General features: G+C 37.8%; 1 protein-coding gene across 7 annotated transcripts in view; it reads left to right on the forward strand.

The window, feature by feature from the left end:
* Positions 1-25,883, forward strand: part of NTRK2 (neurotrophic receptor tyrosine kinase 2) — a 201,303-nt gene that overhangs the window by 73,353 nt on the left and 102,067 nt on the right. For 2 of the 7 annotated variants that reach the window (XM_040540792.1, XM_040540794.1), the window contains exon 12: positions 8,473-8,544. The exons of 2 other annotated variants lie outside the window; for them this stretch is intronic. In XM_040540792.1, coding sequence (XP_040396726.1) covers positions 8,473-8,544 — 72 coding nt within the window. Of the gene's footprint in view, positions 1-8,472; positions 8,545-18,604; positions 18,674-19,535; positions 22,592-25,883 lie in introns of those variants that run through there. 3 more of the 7 variants (XM_040540796.1, XM_040540798.1, XM_040540799.1) reach the window with 3 other exon arrangements.

A 25,883-nucleotide genomic window follows, 5' to 3' on the forward strand; every position in this document is an offset into this window, starting at 1 on the left:
ATCAAAGCCTATCTTCTTGAAGTGAGAAATGATAGAGAAGAGCAGAGGAGGGGCTGAAAACAGGCGTAAGGAAATCTAGGAGGGGAGATCTCTGGGGCAAGTGAGAAGACTAGAATTGGTGAGCAGATAGTATGTTTCTTAAACTGGTAGGGGAAAAAAAAGAACAGTTTGTTTGGTTAACATTGTAGTATAACCAAGGGAAAACAAGCAGAGAAGTGAAAAATCACAACCTTTTTCATTTTCATACTAGAAGGATTGATTATATCCTGAGTAGAAAGAAGAGGGGGAAAGGATTAACATGGGTGTCAGAAGTTGTGGAAAAGTTGTAAAGACTGAAGATGCAGTGTTTAATTATGATGGGGAAAGTGGGACTAACTTCCATTGTCAGGAAAAATGGCAGAAATGGGTAGTGTGAGTTCTTGTCCATCTGGAAGGTTGTGGGTGTTCTCAATCTGGCTTTGCAAGGGTGGCCTGTGACATCATTGAGAGGGAATAAAAAAGGAGGGAAAGTGAATGCAGAAAGAAAAGAATTGATAATCCTATCCAATGAAAGGAAGAGAAAAGGCAGTAAAGGGGGAGAATAGAGACCTGTGGAGAGTGTCATCTGTGATGAGTTCTCAGTCAGAGAAAGGGCAGAGGATGTGTCCTATCACAACAGTGTAAGCGCTTGTTCCAGGTCAGGTTAGTATTGGGAATGCATCCTTTACAGGTATCTTGCAAAGGCTACCAAACCTAGTTCAGTCACAGTAACTGTCCAACTAGTGCCAGAAGCTTTTCTGAGCTCTGTAGCAGTGAAAGCCTGGCAAGCTGGATTTTCTCCCCTCTCAAACTGCTGCCAACCTGAAATCAAGATCTAGCAATTAGTGAAATTGTATGGCTGAGAGGTTGATTTGTTAATTGGAAACGTGATACCTGAAGGTATGTATGTTTCAGAATAATATCATGGGACCAGGGGAAAAGAGCTGTCCTTCTGCTGGGGCAGATGTCCTGCTCCTTAGCTAACAGTGTCTTGCAGTCAGCTGTCTTCTGCTCTGCCCCACTGTGTATCTATGTGATCATGAATTCCTGCACACTTTAAAGACAAAACAAAACAAAACATTAAACCTCAGTTTGAGATGAACTGGGCCCAGACCAGTGGCACTGAAAATTGGACAGGCAGGGCCAAGAAATAAGTTTTCTCATGTCACAGCCACTGCAGGTAAGATGAGAAAGCTTATTCTGCAAAACTCTCTAAACAGTACAGTGGCAGTCAGCCTGGCCCCTAGCCAGCACACCTCTGTTGGCAAAGGTTTACTTAATCTGACCTGTGCTACTCCCATGTGGTCACAAGATCAGATGTGAACACATCAAAGAATACAGTAACAAATTCAGGCAGTGACCAGGCTTTCTCTGGATATTTCAGGCAATACAGTGACTTTTAGTGTGTGCAAGTAAAATCACAACTGAAGTTTGCAAGTAAAATCACAACTACATTGTTGTAGCTTGGCTGCCACATTCTATTGCTTTTTCAGCATGGGAAGCACCATAGTTGGAAACAGAGGCACCAGGTTATTGGAGAATAACCGTTGTGATCAACTCCTCACACTTGTAGCATACATGGAGGAGAAGGAGAATTTTGCCCTTGGTCTGTACATTGCAGACATGTGTAGGATGGTACGCAATTATTTTTTTTAAAAATCATTAGAGGTCTACTCTGATGTTAAGTAACTCTGGAAGTTATAGCCAAGATTGTGAACTTTTTTTGACAGGGGAACATCTCACTGCATTTTATTCCTCCTTGATTTTTTATTAAGTCTATGCCAGAGCCATGGGACCGAACACGACTGTGTAACCAACAGTTGGAAGGTTTGTGGTGTTTTTGAAATGTAAAGGGAATAAGATTCTGTTTTTATCAGAAAGAATTAATTCTTAGGTCCTAAAGACCAGTGGATATGGCATTTGTATTCTGTCCAATTCATGATACTGAAACATGTCATAGAATCACAGAATCACAGAATCGTCTAGGTTGGAAGAGACCTCCAAAATCATCTAGTCCAACCTCTGTCCTAACACTAACAAGACCTCCACTAAACCATATCACTAAGGACTACATCTAAACATCTTTTAAAGACCTCCAGGGACGGCGACTCAACCACTTCCCTGGGCAGTCCATTCCAATGCCTAACAACCCTTTCAGTAAAGTTCTTCCTAATATCCAACCTAAACCTCCCCTGGCACAACTTTAGCCCATTCCCCCTCGTCCTGCCACCAGGCACGTGGGAGAATAGACCAACCCCCACCTCTCTACAGCCTCCTTTAAGGTACCTATAGAGAGCAATGAGGTCTCCCCTGAGCCTCCTCTTCTCCAGGCTAAACAACCCAAGTTCCCTCAGCTGCTCCTCATAAGACTTGTTCTCCAGACCCCTCACCAGCTTCGTTGCCCTTCTCTGGACTCTCTTGAGCACCTCCATGTCCTTCTTGTAGCGAGGGGCCCAAAACTGAACACAGTACTCGAGGTGCGGCCTCACCAGAGCCGAGTACAGGGGGACAATCACCTCCCTAGACCTGCTGGCCATGCTACTTCTTATACAAGCCAGGATGCTGTTGGCCTTCTTGGCCACCTGAGCATACTGCTGGCTCATATTCAGCTGCCTATCAACCAGTACTCCCAGGTCCTTCTCTGCCAGGCAGCTTTCCAACCACTCATCTCCCAGCCTGTAGCGCTGCTCGGGGTTGTTGCGCCCCAGGTGCAGGACCCGGCACTTGGCCTTGTTGAACTTCATACAGTTGACCTCAGCCCGTCGGTCCAGCCTATGCAGATCCTCCTGCAGAGCCTTCCTTCCCTCGAGCAGATCGACACACGCACCTAACTTGGTGTCATCTGCAAACTTACTGAAGGTGCACTCGATCCCCTCGTCCAGGTCATCGATAAAGATATTAAAGAGGACCGGCCCCGGCACTGAGCCCTGGGGGACTCCACTAGTAACCGGCCTCCAACTGGATTTGACTCCATTCACCACAACTCTTTGGGCCCGGCCATCCAGCCAGTTTTTAACCCAACGAAACAAAAAATAGTCATTTTTCATTGCCTATATTTTTATAGATCAGACAATGGTATGGGGAAAACATAAACAGAACAATTCTCTGTCTGCATAGCACCATGTAATTTCTGATGTAAAACTGTCCATTGCCAGATTCTTGCTAAAATTATTGTGTGGTCACACTGCAATTTTGCAGTGAGACTGAAGATACATTGGTTTCTGGTTTTGTTATAGTGTAGGTTTTCACATTTTCTTTTGATCTGTATAGTCTGTCATTGCAATCCACAGTTTATCTCTTTCTCTCCTTAAATGAGTGTTCTTATTCCCCAGCTCACCTGTTCTTTACCTATGAACTTTTAATCTTTTTTGGATGTTTGTTCATTAGCATAAAAAAATATAAATTTCCATTGTGAGCAGACCTGTTATATTTCAGAGTTTAGGGCAAAACATATAATCTGCTTTTGACCGCGATTTTGCAATACTGAAGTTTTAATGACCTATATATTTTGTATAAGGCACTTGTTAACATTTTATTTTACAACAGTAATCATTAAGTATTGATGTTTCAGTATTACTCTAGTGGGTTTTGCTATCCTATTACTATAGAAGATACCTGACTTTAATACTGGTAGTAGTAATTCTCAGCTTTTGAAAATGCTGCCATATTGTTCTTGAAAAAGAGGGTATTAGATGGTTAAAGTTAAGGAAGATATCTGATCTCTAGAAAGCGTAAATGCTGGTAATTAAGTGGGCAGCTAAAAGAGAAACTAATCACATGGACATTTTGAAACCAGCCCACTTCCTACATCCACGAGCTCACTGTCTTAGATAGCACTAAGCATTCCTCTGTGCAGATACAACCTATAGACTTCTGCCAGTGCATTGCTGCGTGGCAGTGGGGAAAGAAGTTGTTGCATTTATTCCTTCCTATGTTGGGTGGTAAATAGAAAAATCTTTTCATCTTTGGACCTTGTTTGTGTACCTACCTCGGCTGAGTACCTATCTCTGAGAAAATGTCTATAATCAATGATCATTAAGTTGTTTGGTGGCTCTCTTCAAGTTCTCTTTGCTTGATCACATTAAAAAAATTTCTTGGCTTAATGTTTTTCCAGACTCTTAACATGGTAGATTAGTTGAATAAAGGCTTTTTGAAATAATAAAAAACAGTTCTGTAACCTTAATAACAGAAGTTATTACTTCTCTGAAGAAGTACATCAATAGATAGAGAGTGATTTGCAGTAGGACTGCTAGTTGAGCCAAAAAGGAAAGAGGAGGCTTCCTCTGCGTTGCAGTAAGTAGCTGGACCTACCCAAATGAAAGATGATGGAGATAACTTGTAGGAAAGGAGGCCTTAGCAGAAAAATCACACAGTGTATTGAGGTGGAAATAGAAGGAGAACGTAGTGAAAATTTTTATACATCTTCTCTGTTAGGTTTATGTGGCAAGGTTTTGGTAGCGGGGGGCTGCAGGGGTGGTCTCTGTGAGAAGAATACAGCAACTGCCCCATGTCAGATAAGGGCTGGTTTCAGCTGGCTCCAAAAGGAACCCACCTCTGGCCAGAGCCAAGCCAATAAGCAATGTTGTTTGCACCTCTGTGAGAGCAGATTTAAGAAAGGGAAAAAAAAAAACCTTCTGCATAACAGCAGCTGAGAGAGTCAGGCATCCGAAACAGCCCTGCAGCCCCCAAGGTCAGTGCAGCAGGAGGGCAGGAGGTGCTCCAGGCATGCAGCAGCAGTTCCCCTGCGGCCTGTGGACAGGCCCCTGGTGGAGCAGGCTGTCCCCCTGCAGCCCATGGGTCCCACATGGAGCAGATCTCCACGCTGCAGCCCGTGGAGGAGCCCCCGGTGGAGCAGGTAGATGTGGCCTGGAGGAGGCTGCGGCCCGTGGAGAGCCCCTGCAGAAACAGGCCCCAGGCCGGAGCTGCAGCCCGTGGAGAGGAGCCCACACAGGATCAGTTTGCTCCTGATGGATGGGCCATAAAGTTGCAAGGATTTTTCCTGCCATATAAATCACTATTTTTCATGTAATATTTTTCCATTCTATTGTGTGGAGAACATTTAAAAAACAAAGCAAAACAAAACCAAAACCAACACCTTTTTTAAGGGCCATATGAATATTCCTCATAGAAAGTGGGCTCAAAGGCCTTTCAATTCTAGGAAAGATCCAAAGACTGAATAATCCTATTCTACATCAGTGGGTACTGAGGAAAGCCTAGGTAGTGGCACTGGCAATCAATAGCATTTTTTGGTTGCTCACAGTAATAAACATAATACATATACACACACATATATGTATACATATAAAACATATGTAACATATGTCATACAGCACACATAGTCTAACATACAGAAAAAAAGGACACCGTCTGAGTTGTTGTCTGGATGTATTTCATACTGTCTGTAATGAATTTGCAGTTTCTCTTTATGAATAGTTTGTAAATACTCTATTTTTGAGGATGCCTAAAGAAAGATTTACTTGGATATGTAAAAAACTGGAATTAGGAGCATGCAGTGGGTGATCATTAATGATTCAGGATGGTTGGTTTCAGTTTTTCCTCCTTCCTTTCACAAGGCAAAATCTGATCAATACTTTCCTTTCAAGGTCATAACTGCTGCTTGGTCTCTGTCCTTCTTATAACCCTTCCCCAGCCATATGAGTGTTCTGGAGGATTTAATTACTAGTGTAATCGAGGTTGTCATCAATAACTCTTAGCATTGTCAAGCTCAGACATAAAGCTGTATTATTACAGGAGAGGGCTCAGCTCTGATGAAAGTACAGGGGAGCTGTGCTGATGAATAGCTTTGGGTCACACTGGTTGGCAGTCATGAATGATACTTTTCCCTTCTCTTCTTGTCCACAGTAATCCTATGGTTGAGTTATGGACAGGAAAGTATGTGCATCTGTGAAACAATGGTATAACTTATTTCAGGTATTTGATTCTGAAAGATTTGCAAAATTGAGCTGAGTTTGAGAAAATAATGTTTCTCTTTATGTGAGGGGAAAGATGCTTCCACTACATGGGTGATATCCTTCCTAATGTATTTTGGCAATTTGTTTTCCAGAACAACGTGTGAAAAGTATGTTTAAAAACATATTATTAGTTCATTATTTTTTTCCTTCTTTAGAAATTGGTTAAGTGTAGACTAAATAGACCTACTGAGTAACTAACCTCACATCCTAAAATGATGTTGTAAATCCTAAGGGGAGTCCCAGGTTCATTATTTTAATTGCAAGAAAGGCCACAATGTTCCTCTAATGGGGGGTGGAAAGCTTTCTCGCTGTAACATACCTTGCCTGTTTTAAAAAATACCATAAACAGTCACCCACAAATACAGCAGAATATCTTAATTGTACTTTTGTTTGGAATCTCATTATTCTCTCAGACAAGCAATTGCTTTCTGAATAGGCTGCTAAAATACAGATTTGATACTTTGTCAAGAGGCAAGCAGGGCTGCCTATCCTTATATACTTCAGTTTGCATGTAGACATCATATTGCTAAGCATGATCTGCTTTTTAAAATATAAATTCTGTGGTGTGAAAGTGATATTTAAGATCTGTTGACTTGATCAGAATGAGCTGGACGTATCTGTAGTAGTACAGTGTACTACTACAGTGTACTGTACCACTACAAATACATCCAGCTCATTCTGGTAACTGCACAGACGTTAATGAATGTGAAGATCCCACAACCTGCATCAGTGGCACTAATGCTGGTAGTTACATCTGTGAGTGCCCTCCAGATTTTGAGCTGAATCCTACCTGTGTTGGCTGTGTTGATACACGATCTGGCAACTGTTACCTGGACATTAAAACTCGTGGAGATAATGGTGGCACTTTCTGCAGCAATGAGATTGGAGTAGGTGTTTCTAAGGCCTTCTGTTGCTGCTCTCTGGACCAAAAAAGTTGGTCCAGTATAATTTTTATGTTGGCTGAAAAATAGCAGATAAAATGTAAGGCATCATCTCTTCCATCTTCAGCTTCTTACGAAAATCTAGACAGGGTAAAGGTCTGCAGTCAAGAGACAACTCTTGAGGTATCATAATAATTTCGGGAGTGAGCTCCTAGAGGTCAGCTGTATTGTAGAACATTATGAACGCAATTAATCATACTCGTTGAACACAATGTTTCCAAATTTGCTGTGTGTTGTAATCCCTAATCAGTCAAAGAATGTACATAGTTCACTTTACTCATTCTACTGACATCGTATTTAATGTCGCTCAAATCAGTTTTATACATACCCTATTGATTTTATGCTGTTCATAAAATGCTGGTAATAGAAAATCTATTTCTATTGCATTTTTGTGTGGGACTAGTAACTTAAAGTTAATATAATTTCCAAGGAGAAAGATGTTCAGTGACTCATGTGAAGTATGTTGGAAGGTATTTGTGTATACATGTATATATAATTGTGCAACTACACAAATTTTCAAGCAATATAATTTAAATGGATGATTAAAATTAAGTCCTGCCATTTGGCTGGTGATTCCTTTTTTTTAAATTTATTTATTTTATTTTCGTATGTCTGTTCCTGCATTGAATTCATAACATATGTCCAGGTCTACTGGCTGCAGATGTGTAGTCTTTGCATATGAAATACATGTTTTCATGTTGCAAAGAATACTTAGCACAGGTATCTGAAAAATTGGGACAGAAAGTCTTGAATTTTGAGCTACCAGTGACTATAACAGGCAGAGAATACCTGTTATGCTGAATTATAGGAACAGAAAGAGAAATCCAGGTCCTCTGGCACTACAGACCTGGGAGAAACTTTAGGCAATGCAAGTTGGTTAGACATTAATTTCAGTGCTAGGAGTAAGAAGTAGGGCCAGGTACTAAACAAGTTGCTTTGATGATAGATCTTTTGAGAATTCTTTAATGCAGTGAATTACTGACTTGGCTATTAATGAATCAGCTTAGGTCTGCATATGATCCCCAGCTAAAGCAAACGCCCCAGTGGAAAACCATAAAATGTAAGCAAAAATGTGCTCTATGCAATATGACTAAGTATTGACCCTTGACTTCAGTAGGAGCTATCTGAATGTTATGTTCATTTTTGCAGACCAAAGATATGCACCAAGAAGAATACTGCCAGTGACTGAGGAATATGTCCTCGCTACTGATCATAATGCATGATACTGTAGTTCTTTTATACATATTTTTAAGCTATGCAGTTTTCTAATGCTCTAAAACACATGCACAAGCTGTATCAAGTAGAATCCAGTCCAAAAAAATACCAGTTAATAGTGACAGTCCTTCTCATTGTATAGACCATTAACAGTGAAAAATGTGAATGGGGAACAGCTAGAAGTATCATGCAGTGGATATTTTGCTGCAGAGTAGGATGGAAAATAATGCAATTGGTGAAGAAATGTGAATATAAAATATAGTAGAATTGGCAATTGCAAATCAAGCCCTTGACAATTGCATTAATGGTAATGCATTCCATTCCAGTTCATGGTGAAGTAAAAGGAGTTGGTCTGGTAGATCAAATATGGCTTTCGTTGCAAGACTGCGACAATGAAGGTGAGATGATAAAGCTATTTAGACTCCTAATCTGTAAACAGCAAAGACTATATTGTTTCTACATACACCTAGTGAATTTACAGAATTATTTCTTCTCAGAACAGATGTGGTTGTAAAATACTACAGTTGTTTTGAGTTTAATTTTCAGGATATATATGTCCTGTATGTATATAATCTATATATTTTTGGTGTAAAAAATCTACATGAAGTCAAAATTGTAAAGAATTATTGATGAATCGTTAGTTCTGAATTCCTTCTGAATTTGGGAAATTCTTTTTGTTTAAATGCCAGGATTTTTAACAGGCCTTGAAACAGGTTTTATTCTATTAAAATATTTGATAAATTGGGATGGATTAAATAACAGGATGAGAATGCAACTTGCTGTCTTTTTTCATTATTTTTCATTTTCATTTCTTTTGTTCATTAGAAATACATTTTGAAGTAGAGCTTGATAAGAATCCATTTGGTGTAAGCAAACCCAGCTTCTATATTTGGGGAAAAGGCCGAAATACCACGTTTAGACTAATGTCTTTAGATGAGTGGGTTTTTTTTGTTGTTGTTTTTGTTTTTTGCTAACATGTTTTCAATCATCGTCTTCTTTTCCAGTCCAGACAAGAATAAAATCACAAGAGCTCTCAAGTAGCTGTTAATACGTTTTTCAGAGAGAATGTCAAAAATTGTTTTCTGTTCCATCAGTATTGGTTCATGGCACCAAGCCTAAATAATTAGAACATGCCAAATACCAAGATTTTGTGTCCTCCATTAACAAAATTGGTACGACTATTTTGCAAGTTAATTGACCAGTTGCAATGCAAGTGCATTTCACGTAACTGACTCACCCCTTCCATTCCATTGTACTTCAGATAATCAGAAATAATTCAATTCTGTATTATCTGTTACGTAGTCTCCCTGGAAAGTAGGTATAGTATGTAGTTTGTGTGTACTGTATAATTTCATCACTTCTGTGGCAAAGTACAGCAGCATTTGAGACTATGAATGTGCCATCAAAGCAAATAGGACGAGGGTATTCTTTCGCCCAGAGGGGAAGGTGTACATAATGCTCATATATTTAAAAGTCTTTTCTCCATACTCCCTCAAAAAGGTGGCCTCATCCATACTCTGTATTGTCAATAATTCCTGATCCATGCTTTGAACCATAGTGGGAGATTGACTAGGAGAGATCTATTTATCTTAGTCCAAAAAGGTGCTGTAATTAAGTGTAGATGAAATAATTGTGGCTAAAAAAAAGATACATACTAAAAGAAGATTTTAGGCCTTTTGTTATTTTTCTTTACAAACATAGATATGTCCTGAGCAAGTTTTTGGCTTGTAACTGCTGTTTGGATCTTTTTTTGTGTTGGCTCCCCATCTGAATTCACTTGATTACTCTGTTCTAGTGGAGTCATTTGTGTTCTAATTTGTACCAGCCTTTCCCTACAAAATTTATGATAGAAATACCTCTTGGAGTGGGTTTCTTTGGTTGGGTGGCAGGACACAAGGCTGGTCTACATGTGCGGAAAGACTGATTTTGTTGCTGTTTCCACAGCTTTGAAAGTTAGGTTCGTGGTGCATCAGTGGTAGCAGATAAATAGGATCCAAAAAGGATATATAGCATGTATAGCACTCTGTGTAGCAAACGTGGATGAGAAACCCAACAGGTCCAGTTGCAGGAACAGAACATCAAAAAAAGACAGACTTACTTGCTAATAGACTTAGTTGCTAGTAGACTCTGCTGGCAGTTAAGGCAATAAGGTACTAAACAGTACCATTATAGACTCATGTCTAATTTTTTTCATGTTAACTAAGTTTATAATTACATTGTATCAGTTAGTAAAACTGTTTACTTTCTCCCATACAAAAGTGGCTGAGTCTTCAGATGGGGCTTTTTTGCTTTACTTTAGGTGCAATTAGCCTGTTAAATACAGTATTTAATTCTGTCAGATATGTGCCAGAGGTAGTATTTATAAGTACAAAGAGTAGGAGCTTCCCTTTTTCCCCAAGACAATCTTGCAGTACCATTCTCCCCTTTGTTCTTTGCTGCATCCTGTGAAGAGTGCCCCTTTGAATGAAGACGCATTTTGTGCCCATGTAAAGCTGAGAACAGAACAAAGCAAACAAAGGACAAACAGGCGTAAGAACACATTATTTTCACTTTGGTTCCAAGCAACTGTTCTTCAGGAGACTCGGACTGCTTTATGTAGTACTGATCTGTGCAGTGTTTTTCCTTCAAAATACTCTCCATCTTCAGTGTCTGGGAGGAACCACCAGAACATTCACAGACAAGCAGTGTCCTCAAGTGTGATTCCAACTTAATGCAGTACCTGTGGAGACAGGAAAGTTCCTGTAGCATTATAAGTGGTGCAAGACCTTAATGTATATGCTTGAGAAATGTGTGCCAGACTTTGGGATGGCTTTTCTGGGCTATAAATACAGACTGTGAGGTTCACAAGGAACTGTCCTGTGTGTCATCCTTCTCTGCCCTCAAAGCCCCTGTGATGCTTGGAGGAGGACAAATGTGCATAAATTTCAGTGGAAGACGACTGTCAGTTTGTCCCTTCCCTGCCCTGTAGCATAAGGATTTGTGATAAGAGTTAAAGATATTTGTTTTTTCCTTGTGGGAACTGTGTCTTCATTTTTCTACCAGGAGAGGATTTGTGGGGTGGAATACTTGAACCAAGGTTGTATCAAAGTGTGGCAGTAATCTCTTGCCCTGAGGCCTTCAGGTCTGCAAAGGATGAAGGAAGAAAAGATGCACAGAAATGATGTAGAAGTGTTCGTGAAGCAAAACAATGACTAGGCTAGCTAGAATTTGGCTGTTTGCTTTCAGTCCATTATCCTAATCATTGACCGTGCTACTTCTCAATAGCATTCGCACAGATCAGGTTTTATAAGGAAGATCATTAACTGCCACATGGAAGTTCCTGAATGGTAATAAATGTAAGGAGAGATAGCTGAGATTAATGGAGTAAAAGAAAGAGAACTGTTTTACTAGATGCAGCCAGTGATTAGCATATATGTCTTGTAAGAAGCATTCAGACTTCACAGTGTCAAGCTAAAATGTCATAGAAAGGAAACTGGAGAATTGTTCAATAACAACTATGAGGCCTGTAATGATCAAAGAAGTTGAAATTATTGTAAGGCAACAGTAAGCAAAATAATCCCGTTATAAATGAATATACATGATAGAGTTCCGTAACTCTTACTGTACTAGAATAAGCAACATTTTTTCCCTTATTCTATATATAACCTGCCTTACCAGTTTAAGTCAAAAGGCCGTGTAGTGAAAATGTGGAATATCTATTTACCCTTGGAATTATGCAAACTTAAGTGATGGTAGAGTTGGCTTCTGTATTCAGGTAGAGTCAGACAGAATGGTTTTGAAGTTGACTGATTCTGTTTTTCAAAGGGGTAAGACGTCATTATGCTGTGTCCTTCATGTTCTCTGATCTTTCTTTTTGTGGCTGTACACTGACACTTGTCAAAAGTGCATCTGTGTAGTACCATTTCTGTATTTTATATGCATACCAATGAGTAAATTAAACAGAAATGCAGGGGATGTCGTAACATAAACAGCCTTTTTTCTTAACAGCTTTGACTTTTCAAGTACTTGCAGGAAGCTTGGAGAAAATGTTCCTTGATGTATTGATTGATCTCTCAGGCATGCAGTGTTTCGTGCAAATGAAGTGTAAAATAACCTGCAGACATCTATGTTTTAAAACGTGTGCAGATAGTAATTGTTACGCCCTTTCCTGAGAAGGGGGTTTCTATTAATGTGCATTTTCTGAGGTTCTTTGGGGAGCTGCGTTTCTGCAGAGTTTTTGAGTCTGAAAGTTTGCTTATTCACATTCTGTCTTTTTACTTTAACCTGCACCTGAATTAAAAGCTGAGCAAAATAAATGCACTGACTAGCTCTGAGCACTGGTGTTTTGAGCCTCAGGTTTTAATGTCCGTGACTGTCACTAATCAATAGCAAGCAAAGCAACCACAGCATCAGAAACAGAGATGTAAAAGGAGATGCCTGTTAGATATTGTGCTGGAAGACATGAGGGTAATGATTCTCTTTGAGAAAGATGCAACATTTTCTTCTTAAGAGTGCTGACTGCAAATGTTTCATTTTCTACTGGCTGCTTGGAAAATAAGTACACTTTCCAATGTATCATACAAGGAAATAAAATAAAAATTCCAAATCAGACAAAGGGAAAAACAGATTAAAATATTAACTGATCCGTGTTGGCAATGTAGGAGAATCTTAGCCCCAAATATTTTTGGGCTCTAAAATTTGGAGTAGACAGGTCAAGTTTTACTATCTCTTGGTCCTAACTCATTTCACACAGAACAGCTTTATAGGGTCCTTTAGTAAAGTACATATAATTCTGTTTGACCCCCTTACTCATTTTATGAACTTGTAGATTAATTAAGTAGATTAATTAAGTAGATTAATTAAGTAGATCGAATGCTGCCTACAACACTAATGTTAATGGCTCCAATTTTATTAAGCCCATTTAAAAATCTTATACAGGTGGCAGCATTCATAAAATGACAAACTATATATCCTTATCTGTGGAGCATAAATTTAAACGTTGTAGAAAAGCTAGTGACAGTGGAAAAGAAATCTTTTCATAACATTGTATTAATTTGAAGAATTACAAAGGAGAGCAAACACTCTTTAAGTTTTGGTTTACTATAAATATTCCTGATGTTAGTATGATATATTGATATATTGGTGAGGCCGCACCTCAAGTACTGTGTTCAGTTTTGGGCCCCTCACTACAAGAAGGTCATTGAGGTGCTCGAGCATGTCCAGAGAAGGGCAAAAAAGCTGGTGAGGGGTCTGGAGAACAAGTCTTATGAGGAGCAGCTGAGGGAGCTGGGATTGTTCAGCCTGGAGAAGAGGAGGCTCAGGGGCGACCTTATCGCTCTCTATAGGTACCTTAAAGGAGGCTGTAGTGAGGTGGGGATTGATCTATTCTCTCACGTGCCCAGAGATAGGATGAGGGGGAATGGTCTAAAGTTGTGCCAGGGGAGGTTTAGGTTGGATATTAGGAAGAACTTCTTTACTGAAAGGGTTGTTAGGCATTGGAATAGGTTGCTCAGGGAAGTGGTTGAGTCACCATCCCTGGAGGTCTTCAAAAGACATTTAGATTTAGAGCTTAGTGATATGGTTTAATGGAGGACTTGTTAGTGTTAGGTCAGAGGTTGGACTAGGTGATCTTGGAGGTCTCTTCCAACCTAGATGTTTCTGTGATTCTGTGATTATCGCATACTGACTTCCTATTTTTGTAAGCAGACAGAGTAAGAGCGTCAAGACTCTTTATCTTGATGTACAACTTCATGGGGTAGGCTGGTTAATCTCTTCTGGTCCTAGTTTTGCCAATTATTAAGTAAAATAAGTCACTGGAAAATATTACCTGGAAAAAAGTACTAATGTGAAATTGAGATCCACATTTTCTGGAATTCCTGGCCCTCTAGTAAGGTAGAGTGTGTCCCTCTCTGTATGTTTAGCTTTTAGGTTTTCCTTTGTTTGTCTTCTATTCATGCTTTTATCTTTAGGTAAAAAAAATAATAGATAAGTACATCATTACAGCTTTTAATGATGTAAATGAAAAGTACTATTTTAGTGTCTTATGCAGTAAAAACTGTGTTTAGAAATAAAGAAAAAGTTGTGTTATATGTTTATGTTACAGCTGTGCTCTGAAACACAAGGTAGTATTGAGCGTAGTGCATACAAAATTCTGAAGGAAAAGTATGGATTTCTTCAAAGTATTTTATCTTCTGCTGCTGCGTAGGCATTGCTTTAATGAGGCAAGACTATTCTTCTCTGTGCAATAAACATTCTACAGAAATCTCTCCAGAAGCCTTTCCCTGTTTTCCAATAAAAATGAGGTGACATTTTGTCCTCATTTTGCCACTGCATTTGCCTGCACGGCTCTTTGAAGCAGTGGCTCGGATCCAAGAAAGCAAATAAAACTAGGAATTAATTATTTCATTTAATTTTCTATTTGAAATCAGAAACTGACAAACTTGATAAGAACACTTTTTTAGGTAATCCAGTTACATCCTCTATTTACTTTCTTATTTCCACTCAGCAATTTGAGCTTTCTCCTTATAAATCACAGTTCATTTTAAAAGACCAGAGATATATGTCATGTTATTCTTGATTGCCTCCAAGATGGGAAAAGTAAAAGTAATAGATTTTTTTTTTCAAAATACTCTGTTTGGATCAAAGCCTCAGGTAACATTCTGCTTTGGATAAACCTTATGTACTTGGTGAAGAGAGTAATTGTAACAAGACGTAGGAACTTTTAATTGAACAACTTTTCTGTCGCTTGTGCCTTCCCTTGAGCACCTGGGTTTACATATGTGATCTCTGAATTTATGCAACTCCAGATATTTATAGGCATATTTGGAGAGTGGGATATGAGTAAATGAAACTTGGTTGTAAATTCAGGTAAGTCATCATTACAGGAAACTTTTATTTACTCTGGCAGAGTTTAGAACAGGTTTGTAATGATCAAGAAAGTTTGCCTGCAGACCTCCAATTTACGTACAGCTCATCAGAATGTATCTTTTTATATCCAATTAGAGTACAAAGAATCTTAGGCAACTAAAATTATACTATTGCTTTGTGGAGAAATTCAAAAAAGACCATGTCATAACATTTTCTTTTCCGACTGATGTAGGTGAAGGCTTGTAGAGAACATGACCTGTGACAAGGAACATGATCAAGGTTTTTCAGGGCAGGTAGAAATTGAGCTGATGGATGTGTGACTATCTCCATAACAGTGATATTCCCAAATTTGACAGTGAAATGCATCAGATATTTTGATGCCATTAACTGCTCAAATTGTGTGCTGGTTAAAGGAGAAAGGAGTGGTTTCTTTGCATATAAAAAGAAAGGTGTTTATGACTGGCTCTTCTTTCAGAATGAGTTGAGTATGTATAAATATATGGATTATTTGCTGTTATGCTTTTCTTTTTGTGAACCATGTGATTTTTAGTATAATGAATAGAAAAGCTAAAACCAAATGGTCTTAAAGGCGTTTTATCCAGCTTTCAATGAGACTAAACTCTTAGGAAGTTACAGATCAGCTAGCATCTGAGTGACATATTTACAAAGCTTATGAGATAGTTGGCTGTCGTACTTCCAGAAAGCAAATTGTGGGATAAAAAATATATTAAAAAATCCTCATTGTTGGCTCAGCTGGATCTATATTAATAACATAAATCATGCTACCCTTTATTTAGCACATGCTCTTGGGGGAGAGCAATTAAATTTTGTGTCCCCAAAATAGTATATTGCAAAATCACTGTTTGTTTTAGGACTAATAATGAATACAAATTTGTTTTAAGACTAATAATGAATTCAGAACTCTCTGAATGATAAACTGATATTGAACTAAAGTATCACTGTGTTATGCTTTAAACTGCTTTGTATTTTCTTTATTATGTTCAAGAGAGAGACAGATACATAATGTTCCCTTAAAGGATGAATGAAGTTCTGTCACTCTTTGTACAGGGAAGATGGATAGCTTTTTTCTCTTTTCCACTTCTGAGGTTTTTTATTTTTTTCTTCTGTGTACTTTCCTCTGCAAGTCTGAGTGGCAGCTTACATAACAACAGTGTTTTTTAACACTAATATTAAACTCAGAATCCAGTGCCCCGACAGCAACTCAAGCCAAAATCAGGCTTTGCCTCAACCTAACAGACTCCTTTGAACTCTGAGAAGCCAGATGAGAGGCTGGCAGTTAGGACACAGCAAATCATCTTCTAAATACCCACTGCCCATAATATTTTGCTTCTATTAGTTCAATTACTCCAAATAGTCAGAGAGACAGTGTACAAATTAAGTCCATATTGCCTGCTGCTTAATGGGTTTGTAGCTTTTTTACTTCCCCTGGAACCATTTTTGAAGCACTCCTGTTCAATTTCCACATTTTTTTGTTGTTGTTGTTTTTCCCCGGCCCTTTTTCTTTGCTCTGTTTCACTTGTGTCCTGTCAGAGCCACTACCCCAACCCCCAAATTCTGTATTTCTGTGTTCTTTTCTTTTCTACATACTTCACCTTTTTGCTTTCTGTCTTTCAGTGGATTAAGTCAATACTGTTCTCTTCCCCTTCCCCTTCCCCTTCCCCTTCCCCTTCTCCTTCCCCTTCCCCTTTCCTTTATTTTTTTTTCTACACCAAAATGAAAGCCTGAAACTTTAGTTCAATTTCCTTAGATTTTTTCATTACATACTAAAGAAGATTTTTTTTTTTTTTTGGTCAGGGACAGGGAACATGTAAGAAACATGAAAGAAATAGAAGAGCCAGATATATAAAATCGGAAGAATACTTTGTTTTTAGAGGGTTTTGGTTGGGGCACTTGAAAGGAATTCAACTGGTCTCCTATATCTTGGACACATGTCCTAGACACTTAGAACAAGTGTGGTAACTCTGTGTGTTTGTAAATTTTGCCTTGGTTTCCATTGGATAACATTCATTGCATTTGACCTGAAGTGGAGTTTGACTACCTATATGTAAATGAATAAGCCCCTGTAAAAAGTTGTTCTAGTTATACTGATTCTGGCTTGGAAAAAATAAGTTATTGCTACGTGGAATGTCGTGTTACTTTTGACTCTATGTTAGAATAGATAGTAGGTGTTTGTGCACATGAACACTTTAATTGCGTCAGGTTTGTAGACTGAGGCATGAATTTATGAATCCTTTCTTTCCTTTAAGAGGTGTATTTCTTGTGATTAATCCTCATGCCTTCAACAGGACTTGTAGTACTCCGTTGTGGCCTTGTTGACTCTTGCAGACTGCTCAGGACCTAGGTCTGACTCTCATTCCATAATAGTTGTTTTCAACATCACTGATGACTAGAAGAGTTACTAATATACAGATACAGTTAAGAATATAAGTGGACTTTTTGCCTACCTGTGTTTTGCATAATGCTGTGTACTTAGTAATAGTTCATCGATTAAGAACTTCTCAAATGAAAATTCAGAAGTGAAATTAAACACAACAGTCTGATTTCACTGTGGTTGCACCAGGCCAGGTAAAGAACAAACTAAAAGTCGAGAAAACTTTCATTTGCGATGATTTGCCTTGGTGTCAAAAGTATGGCATAGATATGTGTGCTTATGTAAATACATATTTTTGTCCTTTGACTTAGTTTTCAAGAATGTGCACAGTCTCACAGATTTAGGAAACCAAAGTTTCACACAGGAGAATTCTGCAAAGCCTAGGAACTTTGAAGGGAAGGTAGCAGCCGTGCAGTAGCTTTCAATGCTATACTGCCAAAACTGTGATGATACTCTTTTTCCCTCTAATCCTTAACCTCCATACCTCCTTCAGAAAAATACCATGGACATAACGATTAACTACAGTGACTTAGTAAAAATACTTCAGAAAAGCCCAGAAAAAAAGGCCACCTTCGTGCAACCTCAAGAGATAGATCTTCAATCTTCCTCAAACTCTGTTAGACAGAGTTTGCCACTTGTATATGCCATGCAGGTCAACTTTGCAAGTGTGCATTTTTCTTGACATTATAGTAGACTTTTATTATATTTATGTCTGTGAATTAGCCAGGTCTCTGTTTTTTGTTGATTACTTAAACTGAATCTTATCAATTGTCAGAGAAAAGGAATTTTGACACACCGTTTTGGAAGTGTGCGGTGGCTCAAAACTAGCATGTTCAGCTTCTGAATGTGCCATTACCTTCTTCCAGGGTGGAAGTACTAGGAGTGCCTCAAGGTTAAAACAAGCAAGAAATGCAATGTAAATGAGTTAGTCATTGTTACTTAATTACTAACAGTCAAATTCAACTTCCCTTGAAACTGATAGCAAAAGTCATATTGACTTGAGGCAAATCAAGATCTGGCCCTGAATTGTTAAAGTGCTCCGGGATATATTTAAGCTTTCAGTTCTTTAAAAATACTGAGAATTTACTAAAACAAGGTTAAAAAAACAAACAAACAAACAAAAAATCCACACCACAATATATATATATATATATATTATGGAGTTTACATTTGCAGGATTATAGTACAACTCACGTGTTTTTTTTTTCAAATGTCATTAGAACAAGTAATGGTGACTGTGAACAATGATGTGCATAATAACTCAACTGCATCAGATAACAACAGACTGGGTAAGACAATGCTGCTCCAGGAAGTATTTATGTTATAGATTCAGGTAGTTTTATTTCACACGGGGCCAAACATGATTTTCTTTAAGGTTCTTAGCCTTAGATGGTAAGGTAATGTCTGGGGGTTAGGTGCATATGGTTTTTCCTTCATCTATATTAGAATGTGACCGAGGGGTTTTGCACTTCAATGTGCAATTGTATTTAGGTGTTGATTTTTAAATTCCTGTTGTTATTCAGAGACAACAGATTATAAGGTAACTAAATAATATTTCCCCCAGTTCAGCTTTTTCTTCAGCCATTATAGAGCTATTTGATGTCATTAAGAGCAGGAACCTGTTTGGAGTGGGCAGAGAAAATTATCTGCATGACCTAAAGCATGAAACAAAGATTACAGAGTAACCTGGTAGTTCACTTACAGTAACTCTGTGGTATTGCTGTGTTCTTCACTTGGTTGATGGACCAGGCCAAAGACAGAGAACTTAATTGTGCACCCAGGCTTGTTCACCATAGGCCTTTGTGCAAAGTAGGTTTATCTGCCCATGCAAATTACAGCCGTTGGTTGAAGAATGCTAGATTGATTATATTACAGCTCGATATGAACATTTGGAAGTGTTAAAGACAAATGGGTAACATGCCTTATGCATTTTGAATTAATGAACAAAATCCTTGGCCACAAGATAGAGCTAATGTTGTCATTTTCATACATTCATGAACCCTTTTTATTTGACATTTTATGTATGCTTTAAATGCATTTTATGTTTATGTGCTTGATTGTCAAGTTTTCATTTGTTTGGACTTCTGTATTAATTTTTCTTTGACTTTTTCTCGTAGCATGATTTCTCATATTTTATTTTGTTTCTTTTAGGTTTTGTTTTATTTCATAAGATCCCACTGGATGGGTAAATGAAATAAGGAAAAGATGAGAGAGGGGCTGTTGAGCTTGTTGTGGAAGCTGTATGCTGCACACTAGGGAGTGGACAGTGTTCTTGCCCAGTGAAGTGCCACCTCCCTTGGACTTCTCTTTTAGACGTTGGTTGTGTTTGGAGAATTCTAGAAGTACATTCAAGTCAGTAGCTGTTTTTGCAAGAGCGGGGTGAAGCCAAGCCCTGAGGCAGCTATAAAACTCAAGAAAGTCCAGAAATAAGCTATCACACTCTTTCCTATTGCCTTGTCCTTGCTGTGTCTTCAAAATGACATTGAGATGAAATTACATTACATTGTGTCCTATGTCAATTTTTTTCTGTTTGAACTTAACTGGAAAGATGTTGTTTTTATAAATAATATTTATCAAAGGTGAACTGCAAAGTTGCATTTATTTTATTGCATAAGTAGCTCGTAAAACTCTTCCACAAACAATTTAAGTGTGTAAATCTGTTGATTTCAGTGGGAATACTGACATATGACAGGATATGGCCTTAAATGCTAAAGCACTAAATTGCAGAGTTGGCCATATAAATCATATTTATGCATGTGGTTCCACTGACTTTAGCAGGAAGAGGCAGAGTATAAGCATAAGCTATATGGATTAAGGGGGCAATTCTGCTCATCAATGCTTTTTTGTTTTGAACAAGTGCCATTGCTTACATATTCAGATAGGCCATGATTATGCAATGTAGTCCTTAAGTTTGGGCAAGTGTAACTCTTTAGTAGACTGGAATGCTGATTCTGAACCAAGAGCAAGGACAACAACACTATACAGTTGGTCTTTCAGACTGTATACTTAAAGGTACATTTAATTGTTCAGTATACTGTCCTCTGAGGAGAGTTTACTAGAATGAGAAAAACTAGTCAAGGTACAAGCATTTTGCAAGAACAGGGATGCATTTGAGAATTATGATAGGCACTCATTTTCATGCTATTTACTTATGAAATCCTGAGTTTATAACTTGATCTTTTCAGTTTAAGGAATCGTTATAAGAAAGGTGAAGTTTCTGTTTTTTTCTATCTGAAAGTTTGTTATGAAAATTAGCAGCAAAAGACTGAAATAGATAGATGCATATATTTCTATGAATTTTGATTTGATTACATTTCACAGCTTTTGATTTTAATTCCTTAAAACAAACAATAAAACATGAGATGATATTTTGTCACTTCTGTCTGGATATTTATTTTTTTTTTCTCTGTGAGTGGGTTTGCTTTTTAATTTCAGCCATTTTCACTCTTCCATTGAAACACTGTTGTCAACATCAATGGCTTTCTAAAGCATACACTATCCCTTTCTTTCTGCGATAGTGTATATTTTATATATTTTTTTTTACTCTCTTTTTGCCTTTTAAGACTCAGTCCTTTGAGTTTTTTCTTATGTTTTCATCAGTCTCTGACATCCAAGTTCTTTCTTCCTGTTATGGTCAAATTTTGGAAATAGTGTCATTAGTCAAAAAATATGTCCACATTTGCATTCTTCTGGGTGTATGTATTGAGATACTTTCTTTCACTTGTCACTGGCTATGGAAGGGGAGCTGCAGTTGCTATGTTTTTTTTTTTTTTTTCCTTCTCCAAAATCTGTCCCAAAGATGTGTTCTTCTTCCCACATTAAAGAAGATGGTAGAGCTGGAAGTCTACTGATGACCTAGAAATTGTAGTGTCTTTGTCACCCTGCACATACCATGGTGATTTGGGAAGGGATGGCAGCTATTAAAGATATCCATCATACTCCATGTTTGGAGTTAGATGTCAACAAGTGTTCTGCTGTTCCTCAGAAAAAAGTATTGGGAATATCTGTTTTTTTCTTCCCTATGTCTGTGTGGAAATAATCTTAGTTTAGGGAGATACCTTCTCTTTAGATATTGATTCTCCTTTAACTTTCTTTTAATTATTTTATTCTCAAATTTCTTGCTTACCCGGGGATCCCTCTCTCCTTTGAAATAACAACCAATGCCATTGAGCTGAATGTAAACCAACAGAGAATCATTTAGATCTGCGATTTTTGAACTAAAGTCAGTGGAGTTACATCAGATATAAGTTGGATCATAAGCAGAGCTTCACCCAGTAGCACAGATTCCAGTCTTAAGTTATGTGGGAAAAGTCAGCTTATTTGAGTTATGCATTCACAATTTATTGCCAAATAAATTAGGTGAGAGTCTGATCTTTTTTCTTTTGGCAGGGAAAATACAGACTTGGAGAGTTGGAATTTAGCAGATTATTTTTGAAATATTTCATTTTAAAAGGTAGTTCTTTCTGATTCATAATATTTATATGCATAAATGTGCACAGTTATTGATTTGGAATTTTGCATATTTTTGTTGTAACTTATTTTGTAGCACTTTGCAGTTCATCTTTATGATATAGGAGTAGTTTTGACCTTCAAGTATTTCAGCATGTACTGACACAATATGTTGGATTTTATATAATCATGGAGGTAACTTTAATAAACCACAACTGATTTATGCACCAGTGAAATATATATTTATATATAGTAGAATACCTTTCTTACATATTTTGTATTATATCTTTTATATTAGCCACTCAGTGCACTATTACTTGATGCAGATATTCACAGATCCTTATGAATTACAGCACATGATTTGTTACTAATTGTGTCTTAATACAGATGTTTAATGCTTGATGGAAAAAGACTATGTGTTCCTTAAATTGTTTCTTTTCAGTATGTAGACAGAGTGCCTTAAAGCTAAGGGAGCTAAATTTCTATATTGGAAATTATAGTACCCACTAGCTCCTGTTTTTCAGCTTGATTTTAAGTGACATTGCTTGTAACTGTTGAGATTCTGATCTGCTCAAATGGTGTTAGTTTACAAAGGGCTCAGTTAATTACAAATTCCTGACTTCCTTAAAATAAAGTGAGACTCAAACTAAGAATCATGCAGGAACCATTAACATGGTAAAAATTGCTGAACATTGAGGATTTGATACTAAAAAGCTTTTATATTGTTTCACTGAGCAATAAAAAAAAGCTATGAAATGTTTAAAGGCAGAGTTTCTATTTTTTTCAATGTGCCAGACATGAAACTAAAATAAAAGCATATTTCTAATGTTCTGCTAGAAGGGATTTGTGCTCAATTTTGCTTCAAATTGAGGTTTAATATATTCAGAGAAATAATACTGAGATAAGCTGTTGAGCAGTTTGATGGGCAGATTAGTTGGGATACTGGAGAGGGAGCAGTCCTAGGGGTGAGTTTTGGTGTGGGGCAGGGCATGTAACCAAGGCTGTTAAAAAACCCATTCCTGTTAAATCTGGGGGAAGTGCCAGGTCTATATCGCACATGAGTGCATTGTTCCCAGGCGGAGCCTGGGGTCTGTAATGTACTTGCTGCAGTTGCCTGTCACGTCAAGTGGGGCGGGGGACCTCAGGATGGCTCTTCCCGCAGAAAGTGCTTGGGGACCATGTCCTTTATTGATGGGAGTTATGGAGGATGCTGTGACACATTTGTAATGTGTTTGGGTAGCAAGGCACTCCCCAGCCTTTCCACTGCCTTTGAGTACCAGCTGGATCTGTCCCACACAGCACTGAAGAGAGCCATTCATTTCAGCAGGAGCAAGATCCCTGGGGGCAGCAGACAATGCCAAGAAAATATGTGGACAACTACTTGGAAACAATTCTACTTCAAATAGCTCTCACAGGAATTGCTCTTTCGTTTTTTTGACTGTGGGCTGAAGCACTCAAAATCCACTTCTTTCCTATGGTGCAGACACTCCCCTAAGCACTGTTCTTCAAATATTAAAAGACTTACGGAAGCCTGCCATGTAGGAATGACCAATGCACTTCTACTGGCTCTCTTGACAACAGTATTCATACAAAGGTCCTGTTTCTGAGACCTGGCTGTCCATGACATGCTGACTGTTAATCATCAGCATGAAGGACAGAACTTCTTATGCAGCTGTTTGAATGTTTGAAGATGTTCAAGTGGTTTGTAAAGTCGGAGGCCATTGTCAGACAAATAGAAGAAGGACCCCTTCTGACATCGTTTTAATTCAGCCCTTCTTTACCTGTTGCATATTCAACATTTGCAATAATCTTGAATTTATTCTTGAATTGGCAGTAAATATTACGTTCATTTTCCATTCAAAAGGAAATCCCCAAAGTTTACCTGAACATATTTAGTACTTTCTTCTTCCTCATTGCACTCTCTGGTTTCTTCTCTTTACAATTTTCAGCTGCAAAGTTCTCTCTTTCTTTCTCTTCTCTTTTTGAGAGGCTTGACATCTTCCTTCTTGATGTGCTGTAAACTCTCTTTTCCTTACAGTATAAATGTGCAGGGTCTTTGAATACCCTTTTGAAGGGATTTGCCATCTTAATGTGATGGTGTAAAGTAGTCTAGATTACAATGTAGGCCCACATTGTGTCATATTTTGTCATCTGATCTCTACAGCAGGAGTTCATGGATGGTTGAATGTATTGAGAACAATAAAGCACAGAGAATATTGGTACAGTGTGTTTGACATGTTTCACTGCCCATTTCATTGTCCCACTTTCATGGAAATGTGTATGTCCAAGGTTTTGAAGCTGGCTTTCATTTGTTCTGTGTATCTTTTGTACATACAAATTAAATGAGGTGTTAAAATAACAAATGATTTATTAATTGGAAATAAATATAGTTATTTAATTCCACAAGCATGTAAATTATTTGATTGGACTTTTAAATGAGGTTACTGCCTTTTAATCAAACCTCAACATTAACTGGAAGTTATTCATATTTTATATTAGAAATCGATTTCAGAAATTGAACTATTCATCAAAAAAGATAGATTGAAAGAGTCCACATTATGGGGTGTATTATTTTGATGAGGAGATGCCATTATCCTTCAAATTTTAGTAGCATGCTTCCATGATTAGCTGTATTTTTGCAGCTGCAAGGAGTGTGGTGGATAAGCACATGTGCCCTGGTTTGGAGCAGAGATGCAGGCAATTTAGAGCCAAACTGCTTTCACTTTGAAGAGGGCAATTTTCCTGTAGTCCCTAGAGGCAGCAACTCACACCAGCGTTACTGAGCAGATTAGGCTTAATATAGGAGGAGACTTCCCTTGTTGCATACGTATTTTCACTGTAACTTCTTTTCCTTGGCTGGAATGATAAGAGCTACCATGTAAGATTTCAGGGAACTATATGATATTCAAGAAAGTAAAGGGTGAGGTTGTGGCTTTCTTCTCATGGTTTTGGTTTTTCATTGATGTAAGCAGTGTCTGGCTCACTCCCCAGGCATGTCCATAAAACAGGAAAAGAAATCCTGATTTTTTCCTGATTTTTTTTTTTGAACTCAGCTATTTCATTGAATATTAGTGGATTTGCTAGTGTAAGAGCAGAAACGAGCTGCTGTGCTGCTGAGACAAAGACTTTGGCAAACACATTTAAAATGTCTTCTGCTGTCATTCAGAGCCCTTCATTGGGTGTTTCTTAGGCTTAGCTTATATTTAAAAATAGGAAGAGAGTTATTCTGTTGTTATAAAAGTATAAAATTAAAAAATATGTATATATATCAAAAGATAGCACAAAAATGACTTCTACCATTACAGAACCCTAAAAAATAAAATAAAAATTGTTTGCTGTAATTCATCAGCAAGCTGTAAATCTTTGCTCTCTTTCTCTCTCTTTTCCCCCTCTAATTCTTCACAGTGAAACTGTTTTATATTTCTTGTAAATAAAAGACAATCATTGGTTTTATTTCCAAGTACTACCATAACAATTTGGACAATCTACACTTAAAAACAGTATACTTGATGAACTTATTTTTAAGAGGACAATAAAGTTTTATAATTCATTATTATTGTGTTTTTCACTCTCTGTAAAGTGCTCACATCTGGTATTTCATTAATCATTTTGCTGTGTACTGGAAAATATGTGAATCTTGGAGTTCCTCACCTGTTTTTATAAATGTGCTTACTGTTGCTTTTGTTTTCTGATACACAGAAAGACTCATCTCCCTAACTGTTTTTTTATGGCATCTTGAATGGCTACCCTATTTAAAAAGCAACCTTCTCTCCCTTCCTGCCCTCCCCCCTCCAAAAAAAAAAAAAAAAACAAAAAAAAAAAACTGTGAGAGATAATTTTATTTCTATTTAATTTAAATGTATGTGTGTTTAACTTGTACATTCAATCAGGCATGCTTTTATTCAGATCAAATGAGTACATATTCAGCTGTTGGCCATAAGACAGCAAGTTTTACATTTCAGGCAATGTTTCATCTACTCAGAACTTTAAGTAGAAAAAGTTGGGTGGTTGAATACTCAAGCATGACATGCTGATTTTCCAAACTATTTT

The sequence above is a fragment of the Cygnus olor genome, chromosome Z (genome assembly GCF_009769625.2).
Source record: "Cygnus olor isolate bCygOlo1 chromosome Z, bCygOlo1.pri.v2, whole genome shotgun sequence".
NCBI lineage: Eukaryota > Metazoa > Chordata > Aves > Anseriformes > Anatidae > Cygnus > Cygnus olor.